Source organism: Apis cerana, linkage group LG9 (genome assembly GCF_029169275.1).
Source record: "Apis cerana isolate GH-2021 linkage group LG9, AcerK_1.0, whole genome shotgun sequence".
Classification (NCBI taxonomy): Eukaryota; Metazoa; Arthropoda; class Insecta; order Hymenoptera; family Apidae; genus Apis; species Apis cerana.
The window spans coordinates 448,342-464,370 of NC_083860.1; the positions used below are offsets into that span (position 1 = coordinate 448,342).

Consider the following 16,029-nt stretch of genomic DNA (forward strand, 5'->3'; position numbering starts at 1 on the left):
CATTTATATAAATATAACACATAATGAATTTGTTTTCATATCATATAAAAACAATATAACAATATAACATTTAAATATTGATAGGAAATTGCAAAATTATTTTTTCTTTTATTTTTTACAAATAATATTTTTTGTTAATATTAAAAATATTATAAAAAAGATACTAGTTAGTAATAAAATAAACATTTTGTATAAGCTATATTTTATAATTATTATTCTTTAATGTAATTAATTTTTAGTACTATTTTAAGAATAGATTATTTAAAATATATAAAATTATTTTATATAAAATTATTTTTTATAATTGTTAAAATGTAAGCAAAATATTTTATATTTTGATATGTATTTTTTAATTTGTATTTTTTTGTTAATTTTGCAATCATAATCAAGAGAATATAATATATTCTATATATATATATATAAATATATATACAATTTTATGTTCATATATATCAAAGATATCAAAGATATATATATCTTTTATTTATTAATTAATCTCTATTAAAAATTTCATTATCAATTTTATTAATTTGAAAAAACGATTAAATGTGTGATAAAAAACTTTTTTTTAAAAATCATAATTTTTGAATACAGGAAAAAATTTGATAAATTCATTTTTATTGATTTCTTGATTTTTTATATCATTTATATAGTATAAAAAGAAATTCTTTAATGCATTAAATTTAGAAAAGTAAAAAATTTAATAAATTTCAAAATTTTAAATTTTAAGATTTAAAAATTTTAATATTGTTCTTTCTCGTGTAAAAATTAATAAATATGATTTATTCAATTTGAAATATAATAAAATAAAATGAAAAAATTATATAAAATAAAATATTATTAAAAAATAACTTAAATAATTAAGTAAATTAAAATAATAATTTAAATAAAAAAAATAAAAATATGAAATAAATTATTAACACGGGACTATGAATGTATAAATGTATAATAGATTGAAGGAAAAACTAGCAAAAAATTTCAATTTTCGCATTAGTTGTTATTAATCTCCAGATAGAAATTATATTCGCATTCAAATTAGGGAATGATATATATGGGTGGAAATAGAAAGAGCGAATGTGTTTCTTGCAGCATAAATGGGATGAAAATACTCGTGGTATACGCAAGGAATGACGTCATTGGTAATACCAATAAACAGGACCCAGATTTCCCTTGAATAATCTCAGGTTTGAATACCGAACAGAAAACCAGAAATTCTTTGTCTCTGCTTCGATCGATTGAATGAACGCAAGATTTTTCAATAATAGCTTCTTTCGCTGTTTGAAAATCGAAAAAATTTTTCATTTATAATTATTTTATTGCACTTCTGGTATTTTTTTATTTTCATAATTTTACAATCATTTAATAATAGATTTATTATCGAAATATTTATTTAAGAATATATATTAGATTTTATACTATTTTTATTATATTCGCATTATTATATTTATTAATAATTATTATTTAATTTATTATTATATTTATTATTTAATTTTATATTAATAGGAAAACTATAGATATATTATTAATTAATAAATTTATATATTAATATATATATTATTAATTATTATTATATTATTATTAATATATAATTAATATATATATAATAACTATAATATAATGAAAAATAATAATAATATATGTATATACATATAAATTGATGAATAATATAACTGTTTTATTCTTATTCATATATTTTTACAAATTCTTGTAATTTGTTATTATAGAAAATACAATTTCTATTACAGAAAATTAATTTCTTTAAAATCGAATATTTTTGTATATAGAATTATTTCATTGAAAAATCCGAAAATAACAGTAATAATAGCAATAATATATTTATATTCTGTAATAATTATTAAAATATATAACAATGCTTAAATGATATAAAATATAAAAATTATTCATTTATTTAAACTACATTAAATCTATTCAATTTCTATTCAAATTTAAATTAAATTAAAAAATTTTATATATTAGCTATTAAATTTAATGAGGCTATAAAATTTAAAAACTTAGTGGAAGAAATAATTACAGATATTATTTTTTTTGTACCCATAAAAATACCTATAAAAAAATGTTCCAATATAAATTTAATTAAAATTATTCATCAAAATTAGATTTATATAGAGCGAAACTGTATTTTTAACGTATTGTATTCCAGAATTTCCATGTATATTCATATGAGACTAATATTTAAATTGTGATATTCAATTATATTTTAATTTTTATTTAAAAAAATTATTTTATTTAATTATTATATATAAGAAAAATTTGAAAAAATTTTTTGTTTTTTTAACTAAAATAATTTAATTTATTAAGTAAAAAAACATATCCAGTTTTAAACAATTTTATTAATATAATGAAAGTTATAATTTTTTAAAATCTTTCAAAAATTATATATATGATTATTATATAGTATGATTTTATATTAACTAAATGTATTAGATAATAAAATTATACTAATATATTAACTTGCATTTTATTTTTAAATATATAAACAAATGAAGAAGATGATTAAAATAAACAAATTATTACTAAGATTAAAATCATTATCATTTTAATGTAAAACTATATAATTTATTTAAAGTTTTATTATGAGAAACGATTTTAATTAATACTTATTTTTTACATTAAAATAATTAATTGAAAATGGATAAAATATATATGTTTTTGTATATGTATATAGTATTTGTTGTTTGGTATTAAATAATTTTTAAAAAAAGAAATTAATTACGAAAAAATTGATAAAAAAAATATAATTCAGGCTATAATATTATAATATTCACATATAATTTATTTATATTTATTCATAACTTGTTATATTATTTTACTTTATATTATTTTATAGTTTTTATTTTATATAGAAATAACAGTTTATATATTAAACATTTTTATATGGTTAAATACCAAAATTTAAATTTATATATTAAAGCTATAAAAAATTAAAAATATTTTTATAAATATAACTTTTTTATTTATAATATATTATAAATATTTCATTAATGTTTATTCAAGCTATTTGTTTTGTTTCTTAAAAATAAATTTAATTTTTCGATTTTAAATTAATTTAATTTTTAATTTTAAGATAAGAATTCTCTAAAATAAAAAATTTCATTTTTTATATTAGAGTTATTTATTTGAGTTATTTATTAAAATAATAGTTAAAGATATAAATAAAAATTATAAGATAAGGAAGATAATTACTTTATATAAAGAAAATAATAAATGAAAACGACAAAATCAAATCAAATGATATGTTACGTTATATTATTTAAAAAAAAAAGGATTTGATATATCATCTTTTGAATTATGTCATCTTTTAGAAATAGAAATTTCATTAAAACATACGTATAATAATATATATCTTAAATTTGACAAAAAATTAGGTTTTATCACAAAGTTCTTTTTTCAATGCTCGTTTGCTCGCTGAATCATCGATAATAGATATTTGAAACATAATAATAATTTTCTAATTAATTCAATACGTGCTCACATTATAGATATAGATATATATATATAATTATATATATATATATATATAATTATATATATATATATATATATATATAAGAACTAAAAAAAAACAATATAATCATTATTTATAGTGTCTTCATTATATAAATAGTAATTTATTAGTGTCTGGATTAAATTATGCATTACTCATGTTATTGTCTGTCATGTTGTGAATCATTAAAAATTTCTATCATAATATATGAAATATTTATCATAATATATAAAATAATATATAATTTGTGAATAGGTAATAGTAAAGTAGTAATATACAGTAAATAGAATAGTAAATATAAAAGTAATAATGAAAATTCTTATTTATAATCAATATTAAAGGCGATATAAAAACAGAATAAATAATGGCAGTGTTATGATAATAATTTTTTGAATTAATTAAATAAAATTTGCACTAGAGATAATATTAAATTTTGCAATAATTAAATCACAAACGTGTAAAATCATTTAAAATTCAATAGATATATTTAATTTAAACCATAAGGAAACATAATTAACAAAAATTAATTGTTTATTTAGTATTTATAATTTTAAGAGTATAATTATTTATCTATTAAAATATAATTCGAGTTAACAAAAAATCTTCATTTCTTATATATGTATATATATTATACATGTATTAAAAAGAAAATTACATATATTAAAAAATTATATATATAATTATATAATTATAATAATAAATATATAATATATATATATATTATACATGTATTAAAAAGAAAATTACATATATTAAAAATTATATATATAATTATATATAATTTTATATATATATATATATAACATTTTGATTTCAATGTTTCAGATGTCACGTAAAATGAATAAAAAAATATTATCATATTATTTTTAAATGATTTTTATATAAAATAATATATTATAATATAATTATATAATAATTAACATTTATAATTATATTTTTAATTAATTGATATAATTATAATAGTAGTTATATACATATTTATATATAATATAATATATAATATATAATAAGTTCTATACTTGTTTATTAATAATTTATTATCAATAATCAATTTTTTCAATTATATGTAAAATATTAGTTTGATCAAATTATCGATCTAGTTACTTTAATTTCATGCTCTTTTAACAATAATTTTTATAATATTTTTATGTTTGTTATTATTTATTGAATTTTTTGATGAATTTTATTCAATTGTTAAATTGTTTTCATAGATTTTATTTTTAAGTATTTTCAAAAAAAATATTAAATCGGGAGAATAAAGGAATTGATTCATTCAATTATTAATCCTCATATCTCTCCATCTTTCTTTTTCTTAGTAATACTTTTTAATCGTTTTTAGATTATTATAAATATAAATATAATTTATTAAATGATACAATATGCTATTTCAAATAATAAATATATGAAGATAAAGATAATATATAAAAAATTTGACAATCAATTTTAAATAAAAAAAAATAATAATTGACTCAAATTATTATAAATATAAAAATGATAATTAAAATCAATCAAAAATTAATTTTGCAAATAATTATATTCTTAAGCATATGAAATTAATGAAAAATTATTATTCCAATATGCAATGATATAATACATATATAATAATTTAGACATGTTTTAAAAATGAATTGGACATAAAAAATGGATCATTTAATCAAAATAAATTTTACAAAACGTACATTTATTTTAAAATTTTAGAAAAATATATAATATATTTATTAGGCTTCCTATTCTTGGATTATTATTGGATATAATTGGATAAAAAATGACTGATTAAAAAATTAATTGAAAAGAAAGAATACAATTTTTGCTTAGTCTTCGAATAAATAAAAAATTTTGAAAAAATATTTTATAAATAAAATCGGCTAATTTCTGATTAGATACAATGAATTACCAATTGAAAATAATTCTACACGTGAAAATAGAATAGGAACAAAATACAAAATAAATTTTTTTTTCATTGAAAAATTAAATTTGAAAATTTGTTGATTACATATATAATTTTTTTATTGTATATGTTCAATTTCTATTTTATTAAAAATAAAGACTTGAGCAATAAAAATTTATTCCACTTTTTGTTTATTTTTCCGTGTAAAATAACTATATATTAATTTTTTATTTATATTTACAATATAAACATATATTTACAATTTTAAAAATATTATGTTACATTATTTGTATGTATTAGTATCTCCGTTAATCTCGTAGATTTTTCAGAGTTTTTCAGAATTAACTGATTTAACACGTAACATTAATTCTTCTAACTAGTTTCAAGAAATTAGAAAAATAAAAACAAATCAATTTCTCAAAAACAAGTTTAATGTATAAACTATTAGCAGTAAAATTATGCTAAAACTATGTGGATGTTTTTTGTATGCTAGATATTTTTAAAGCATGTTTAAATGATTTCATGAGAATTTACTAATTTCAAATGACTATTTTCAATTAGGAGAAAATTATTACGATTGCGAGTCAGACCTTCTTCGAATCGCAAAAAATCAAGAATTGGGTCCGAGGATGTGAAGTCACTCCTTAGGAGATAACCAATCCTGAATCATTTCTGTTCAGTAATATTCTTTGAAGAGGGGATGTGTGGGATTAATCATCGATGGCAGCTAATGACAGTTTCCCGCCAGATTAAACTAAAGTATCTAGAATTATTAACTATAATTATCAGGATCCTTTGGTAACATATTGACAATCTATAAATTAGGAAATTATCCAATTTTTTAAGTGTTTAAAAACAAACTTTTAAATTGACAAATTTCAAAAGTTTGATATTCGCACTACAAGACTAGACTACTTGTCACTTGGTCTATATCTATAATCTGAAATATTAGAAAATAATAATAAATTAATATTGAATTTGATTTCTATCTATAGAATTCTATTATAAAATGAAATAAACTAAAAATAAAGTAAGAAATAAAAAAATGAGTTATAGACGATTTATTTGTAAAATATTTAAAATGAAATTTAAGAAAATATCCTAAAAAAACTTATAACAGATTTATAACTTATAATATCGAATAAAAAATATTATTATTATCTATATAAAAAAAATATTATATTATCTATAAAACAATGAAAAATAAATATTTAATCATTTTCATTCATTTGTTACAAAGTATTTTATATTTTTATAATATTAAATAAACATAATAATATTAATAATTATTTATTGATATTAATAATTATTATTGGTTAATATAATAACATTTATAATAGTATAAATTTTATTAATTTTATTAATAACAAAAAGGGATGACTTAATAAAACAGCCAAAATAATTTGAATTTCATTTTTAATAAAATTTTTAATATTTTCAACAGTTTAGATTTAGTAGTTTAATTTATATATATATATATTATATAATATATATATATATAATATAAGTTATAGATATATAATATAAGTTCCTTTTCATTCTCAATAAAATTCTCAATAACAATTACTTGAGACTAAGATACAATAACAATGATTACTTGCACGCCAAATATTTTGCGATTGATCATTAGAAAAGTAACAAGAGTTCTAATCTTTTATAAATTGCAACGCGAAAGCTCATTCAGAAATGTGGTTAATTTTCCATTCCAATGTGATTAATTTTTTTTTATTTCCTTTTAGTTATATTTTCGCCTAAAATAATTACTGAAGGAAGAATCAAGGCATGTTCAATATTAGTTTCCAAAAAACGTTTGCTGAGAAAGAAATCAATCAGATTATATTCAGTTTAAATTAATCAAAAAATAAAGTTCGATTACTACAGATACTATAGAATTCGTATAAAACATTCAATTAGCAATCAAATATCATTTAATTACCATAGAAATCAATCAGATTGCAATTAGTTACCACAAAAATAAAAAATTAAAAATCAATCAATTAGAAATCATGGAATTCAATTAATCGTCAGTCACAATTAAAATCAATCATTATTAACTTCACTAAAGATTACAATATAAACAATTGTGCAGTCGCACAATTTTTCAGCGATAATATTCTTTTTTTATACAATATTCAAAGTTATTAATTAAACTTAATTAATTAAACTTATTTAATTAAATAAACTTTTTAATCATATTGTATTAAATGATCTGTAAATTTTTTTTATTTTTTTTACTATATCTCTTGTTTTTTTAAAATTTTCATTTTATTTTTTTCAAAATGGTGATAGAGATATAAAATAATAATCACAATTGATTCTATCATATATAAAATTTTATGCATCTTATACACAAAATATTTTAGTACTAGAATTTCATCTTCTTGGAATTTTATTATTCTATTTTTTAAAAATAGAAAAATTTTGATTCATTTATAAAATAATCGAAATGGCTTCGAAGAATTAATTTTTCAGAGATTCATCAAATCATTTAATTATATATAATAATAAATAATAATTAATTAAATAATAATTATTGTAATTAATTAATTATATTTAATGAAGAACTATAATATGTTAACATATTATTGAAAAATTAGAAAATATTAAATATTTTAATATGAATAAAAAATAAAGAAATAATAAGTATATAAATAAATAGACTATATTTTTAAAATAAATTTTTGATCACCATGCATGTAAATAAAAAAAACAATTTTTGGTACGAGCTAATAATTATATATGATAATTTAAATATTTTTCTTCTTGTTTATCTGAATATTCTATTATTATATTTATATACTATGTAAAAAAATATTTCTATAATAAAAAATAAATAGATGGAGAAAACTATAGAAAATTTCACATAGAATTAGATTAAAAAGAATATTTATTCTAATGTGAAAAATGTAAAAAAAAGGTTAATGTATTATAAATATTATCAGTCTTTATTCTTTAAAATAATTTAATATTCTTATACAATTTTTTTGTACAAAATTTTAATAGTTAAATATCAGCAATTTTTAGACAAAAATTTAATACTTTTTAATTTTACATACTATATATTAATCTTACTTATCAATTATTAGATTTAATTTTTATATGCTATTTTTAAAACATATAAAAAATATTATATCAAGATAAAAGAATATAATGAGATTTTAAAAAAGATTTGAAATAGATTTATTTTAATAAATTATTATAAATTTATTTTATGTCAAAAAAATTGTAAACTGTTATTTGTTACACAAATTAATTTTACAAAATATTAATTGTTATATTAATAGTAATCAATGTTTTTATTGTATTGTTTTTATTTGAACAATAGTATTAGTATTATATGAATTTTCAATTATATTACAAAATACAATCATATGTATATATTTTATTTTATTTTTACATTCCTATTGTATGAATATTTTTATGCCTTGTACATACATGTATACATGTTTAATCTTTGAAATACACATATGCGAAATTATCTATTTTTAATTATATGTTAAATAGAATATATTCTCTTGATCTATATTAGATTAAAATTAGAAAATTCATAAAAAATAATATTAAAATTCATATTACTTTTTGTAATATAAGATGTAAAAGAAATGTTATATCTTCTATTATATATCTTCTATTATAGTTAAATTTTATATTTTCAGATAAAGATCTGTCAAAAAAAAAGATATAAATTTATTTTAATCTGAGATTAAATTTTCTTTGTGTATTTTGTACTATATTCTATTATATATATAAATAATTAGCTTTTAAAATCATTCATAGACATTATAAGATAATTAATAAATTTATAAGATAATTATAAATTTATCAAATTATTATCGAATAAAAAAATTAGAAATATTCAAAAATATTAAAGAATATATTATTAATTAATCTCATTTTCAATAATAGAAGCATATATCGCATTATTTAATAGTTTTTATAGAATTCATTAAAAATTGATTTATTTGGATCCTATTATATAATTCGAAACTATTCTTTGCTATTTATTTCGCTCTTTAACTATACAAAATAAAAAAATTTTAAACAAATATTAAATTTGATGATAACTATCTAAATAACAACAAATTAATATATAGTATTATATTAATTCTATTAAAAAATAAATAAATAAATAAGGGAATTTTTTTGAATTTACAAAAAAATTCTACAAAAAATTACTTTCTATTATGAAGTTCAATTTAAAATAAGAAATATATTTATAGCATTTGATAACTACGAAAAAAAAAGATTATCTTTTATATATTTCATTTTATAAGATATTAATGTATATATGAGATACTTTTGGAGAATCGATTATAAAGAGTAAAACAAATATAAAAATTGTTATACGAAAATGTCTATTAACGGTTATTTATTAAATTATAAGTAATTTAAGTTTGTTTGAAGAAGAAAGAATTTTTTTTATTTCGCTAAAAATATCGATATTTTTTCTGTATCTTTAAAAAAATGAAAAAATGTTACAAAATAATTTAAAATTTTAGAATGTTTTTATATTATAATTTTGTATTTGTAAATTATTTACATTTTTCCAGTTTTAATCTGCTCAAAAATATAGTCTTTATTATTCTATATTATTTAAAATTATCTTATAATAACCTAAATTGTTATTTTAATTGTTTTATCTTTTAATTCATCTAAAGATAAAAATTCTTTATGAGATTTTATTTTATAAACATATGTAGGTCAAATTTTTTTTTTATATAAAGTTACAATATAAAAATATTAAAAATTTTAAAGTGATTCAAATATGATAGATAATGATAAAATCTTGAAATAGTATTTAATTATAAAAATGTAAATTAAATATGAAAAAATACTTATTAAAATCGCAGTGACAAAATGGTATTTTTATAATAAAATCATTATTTTATAAAATAATATCAAAGAAATGTCCAACATTATATTATAAACTTAATTCAAAAAAAATTTGTACGAAAGTATATTTAAGATTAGCAATTAAAAATTATAAATTTATTACTTAACTTAATATAGTTGAAAATAATATATTGAAAAAATGCGATGAAACATATATAACTCAGCCGAGTTCGAATGAGTTAGAATCGGAGCGTTTTCAGTCGATCGATGGAAGTAATGGTAGGCTGAACAAGTTCGGGATGAAAGAGCTTTTTAAAAGAGGGGCAGACTCGTCACCTATAAGCAGGAAAGCAAGTTCCGCTGGCATAATGCATCACGTCATTTCCGGTCTCCTATTTTTGAATGTTTCTTTTTGGCTTTCTTCTTTTTATTTTCATATACTTCTCTTCATAAATATTATTATATTAATACATAAATATTTAAAAATTGTGTGTGTATATATATATATATATATATATATATATATATATACAAATTAAAAAACATTTAATTATAAAAAATTCATAAAAATATTTACAGAAAGAAAAAGATTATACTATATATTTATTTATATTTATTTACTTTCGCAATGGTCTTGAAATAATTTTACAATTAAATCATAATTAAATTTTAACAAAAATCTACATTTTTTATTATATATTATTATAATTGTTATTGAAACGTTAAAAAATACTTTTTATTAAATTTCAAACTCATAATTTCTATCAAAATTTTATGGAAATAATATGTTCAGTTTTTATTTATCACAAAATAATATTTATGTATTATTGTTTAATAAATTCATTAAATAATTTAAGAAATATCATCTTTCTCTATTTGAGCGATGTATCTTTTCACATTTAAGTATAATTATAAGATAATTAATTAAAAATGATTTACTAATAATGAAAAAATATAACTTAACTTATATTATATCTTATATTATATTATATTGTATTATATTGTATTATACTGTATTATATTGTACTGTATTATATTGTATTATATTGTATTATACTGTATTATACTGTATTACATTACGTTACATTACATTACATTACATTACATTACATTATATTACATTATATTATATTACATTATATTATATTATATTAATATTATAAAAATAATATTAGATTAAAAATAATAATACATTTAATAAAAAATTCATGTTTCTCTTATTTTTTAATTGTTCTTATTGCTTTAATCATTTATGTATTACAATTAATTAATTATTTATGAAGTAATATTAGATATCCAGAAAAGTTTTTGTTGTTTTTTTTAATTATATTGTATATATAAAAACATATTGTATATATAATAATAATATATAAAAAAATTATATTATAAAAATTATATCATTATATTTGAAAGAATTAAAAATAGAACATAATTATCTTTATATTTATTGTATTTTAATTAAACGAAAAATAAATATTATATATTTATATTCAATATAATATACTGATATAATATTTTTATATATTTTCTGTGAAAAATTCAATTTTCTAAAAATTTATAAATTTATTTCAGACATATCCATTCTGATACCTATACATGAAAACAAAATAATATATATAATGATGAACATATTTTATTTATTATCTTACAATTTTATTTATTATTACATGTCTATGTATAATTATAAGCAATATATAATTATTTAATTTGTAATTAATTAATTTATAAATAATGTAGATAGGTAATAATGTAGATAGATCGGAAATAATTTATTGAACAAAATTTTTCTATAAAATGTAGTAGTATATCTATAAAATGTTGTAGATGCTAATTATTGATCGAAAATTTATTATTCATTTGAGAATTAACTGTCTTTAACTCTTTTACTGTCTCTTACTCTTTCTTTAACTATAAAGCGATTTAGTTAAAAACACGAATGTAAGTTGAGATATCATTATCATGAAAGTAAAAAATATATTATTATTATTATCTATAATATCTTTTAAAAAAAAGATTTTAAAAAAGAAGGAAGAAATCAATGACAGACAGAAGTTAATGTTTAAAATTATAAAGAATATAATCTAAAGAAAAATTAGAATTATTTTTATTCAATAAGAAAACATTTTTGTTCATTCTCTGGTAATAATTTCGTAATTTTATGAATATGAATGCAATATAAAGTTTAATTTATATATAAAGTTTAATTTATAATTGTGGATCAATAATTAATAAAAAAGATATGAAATTGAGGAAAATTTCTGTTTATGAATTTGTAATTGTAACACTAGCTTTAATAATAATTTAAATTACAATATAAAAAATAATTATAATATAAAAATAATTTAAGATATTCGTGTGTTTAATAGAATAGATATTATTTCAATTTTTATATGATTTATAATAATCTTCAATATTTGATTTGTTACATAATTGGAAAAATAATAAAAGAAATAATTTAAACTGTTTACATGTATTTTTATTAAGTAAATACATGTATTTTTATTAATATATAAAAATTTACTCATGTTCTGTTAGATCGTAATTGAAACTATAATTTCACTTTTTATCCAATATTTTGATAAACATTTTTCAACAACACGCACAAAAATATTTCAAATAACAATTGTTTGAATATAACAATATATTTACTTGTGAACAAATTGCAATATGTCAATTATCGAACAATTAAGTTCAGATATAATATTGATTTATGAGAAATATCCTCGAAAGCAATTCACAATAATTTTTATTTAAATAGATAAAATAATTAATTATATATATTTATTATTATTACATCAACTTATTTTATTATAAATGTACAATTATTTTTGAAATAAAGTAAATTTAAAAAAATAATTAAACATTTACAATAATTATTAACATTTACAATTACAATAAATTACAATAACAGAAATATAAAATGAAAATATATAATTTATAGTTTATAAATATATAGTTTATAAATATATAGTTATAATATATAGTTTATGAATATTATAATGATCTCGAAGTTTATCAAGCAAAAAATTATTTGTAAAAAGTTAATTATAATTACAATTGTTAAATATAATTAAATTAATATAATTAAATTGTTAATATATTCGTAGAATCATTTTCAAAAATCGATTTCAGAGATTAAAATAAACACAAAAATTAGTGTATAAAAATATTTTTATTTTAATTAAGCTTATTTATTAAGCTTATTTATTAAAGTATAAATAAATTGGATTTTTATGCAATCAAAATAAACTCATAATATTCAATAATTTGTATAAAATAATGTAAAATATAAATAAATAAAATGTAAAATAAAATAAAATAATGTAAAGAATTTGTCTTGTTATTTGAAATATATCAAATATAATATTTACAAAATATTAGTAATTTTATATAAATATAAATTTATTTATAAAATTTTTCTTGCAATTTTTTGATAAATTGCTATTATCTATCTAATAAAATTGAATCTATCTATAGTAAAATATTCATTTACAAAATAATATATTGTCCTTTTGTTTATTTTACAATATATTATTTAAAATCAATTTTTAATATCATATCATAACCAAAAGTTTAATTAAGTAGAAGAAAAATAAAATATAATATAATATAATTACATATCATTATTAAATTCTGTGCTCATTTCATTTTATTTAAACGTGAAATAAAATTGCTTATATTATTATTTAATAAATCTTAAATTTTTAACTTTTATGTTTTAATCTTTAAAAATCGACAAAAAATAATATACATATATATTGATTAATTCAAAATAATCATTTCATAAACGAATGAAAATTGTTTTTAAAAATACAATTTTTGGAATATTTGGCAAACGAAGTTTTTATAAAGAAGTTTTAAGAAAAGAATCTTATTTTCAATATTGGCATAAAATTAAAAAAAAAGTGAATGATATATTAAAACAATAAAAATATAAAATGAATAAAATTACAAAACAAAAAATAATTTATTATTTGTTACTAATTTTATTCCATGTTATTTTATTTTATTCGATTTTTTCATGTATTTTATTAATTTATATAATTTTATTAAAATTTCATATATAAATTATAACAATAAATTTCATTAGAAAAAACATATCTAATTTCTTTCATCGCGTTATTTCGTAGTTTTGATTACTTTTTATTTTTCATAATAAAATAAAATAAATTTTCTTATCTATAAGTATATTTTATAAAAATATATTTATAGATAAAAAAATAGAAAATTAATTCCATTGTTTTATAAAAAAATCTATTTAAATAGTTAAGAATTAAAAATTAAAAAGGCTATTTTTTATTAATTCATTAATTTAATTATTCTTTTTAATTTTCAGGTGCCGGCGAATCTGGAAAAAGTACTATCGTTAAACAAATGAAGTAAGTAGTTGAAAAATACATATTTATTGTTCGAAATTGATATAAATTATTTTTCTTTATTAATTTTTAATATTTGTTAATAAATTCCTTTAATAAAAAATTCTTGTGAAAAATTGAAAAATTGAAATTATGGCATGTAATAATTTATTTATTAAAAATGTTAAAATTATACTAATGTTAAATTTAGTTGGCTGATATATATAATAATATGATTATAATAAATTAAGCAATTAAATTTAAGATTTGTATTTATTTAATTTGGTTTTCAATCTTTAAAATATGTTTCAAGATAATTTTCCATCAGCCGCTATAATTAATTTTAATTTATATAAAAAATTATATAATAAGAATTTTCATTACTTATTATTAAAATTATTATATAATTTATATATATAATTATATATATGAGAATTATTTATATCATAATTTATATCACAAATACAAGAATTAAAACTTATTTATCAAATTATTAATAAATGAAACTACGCTATTAACTTTTAGATATGTATTACATATATTTTATACATGTATTTTACATATATTACATATTATAAGTATATAATATTATATTAAATGATATTTTATACAAGTATAAAATATATCTTTTATAAATATATTTTAAATGTTAATAATAAAACTTTTTTATGTAACAAAAATATTCATTTTCATTTTACAACTATAATTTTAAAATAATATAATATGATTTTTCTAGTTAATAACTATATTGAGATAATTTATATATATATTTTCTTTTTATTGAACTAAATTTAAACCAATATATATTGCAATCACTGAATTTATTTCAACAAATAATATCATATTACAATAATAAATAAAAATATGTATGTAAAATTTCATTTTATTTAAGAAAATATCTTTAATAAAATTTTTTAATTTTTTTAAATTTAAATCTTTATTATTTTTCTTATTATTTATATAATATATAATATAATATATTATTTATATATACATATATAATACATATATAATGTATATATACATATATAACATATATCATATTAAAATATTTTTTAATAACTTTTATTATTCATTGAATATTTTATTGTTTATTAAAATAGCATATATGATTATTTTGAGTAACCTTGCTTTTTTTATTTTTATTTTGATATTTCAATTTTTGAAAATACAATCATTTATTACTCTTATACTATATATTTTTATATTTATATATATCATTAAAAAATAATTAATCATTGAACTTAATGGTTAAAATAGAAAATAGTTAATTATTATTTTTATTTAAATAATAATTTGGGATAAAATTTTTGAAATTTTATTAAAAAAAAATGTACATACACAATGCAGCAAGAAAGTGAAACTAAAAAAAATACAAAATAACAATAAATTAGATTTCAAAATGTTTTATTTTTTCCTTCAAAATAATTTTTAAAGAATTCACAATA

General features: G+C 15.4%; 1 protein-coding gene across 2 annotated transcripts in view; it reads left to right on the top strand.

The window, feature by feature from the left end:
• The window catches only part of LOC108001957 (guanine nucleotide-binding protein G(o) subunit alpha), a 111,527-nt gene that overhangs the window by 33,419 nt on the left and 62,079 nt on the right, over positions 1-16,029 (top strand). For both annotated transcript variants that reach the window (XM_062079777.1, XM_062079776.1), the window contains one exon: positions 14,563-14,605. In XM_062079777.1, the coding sequence (XP_061935761.1) occupies positions 14,563-14,605 (43 nt within the window). The remainder of the gene's footprint in view (positions 1-14,562; positions 14,606-16,029) is intronic.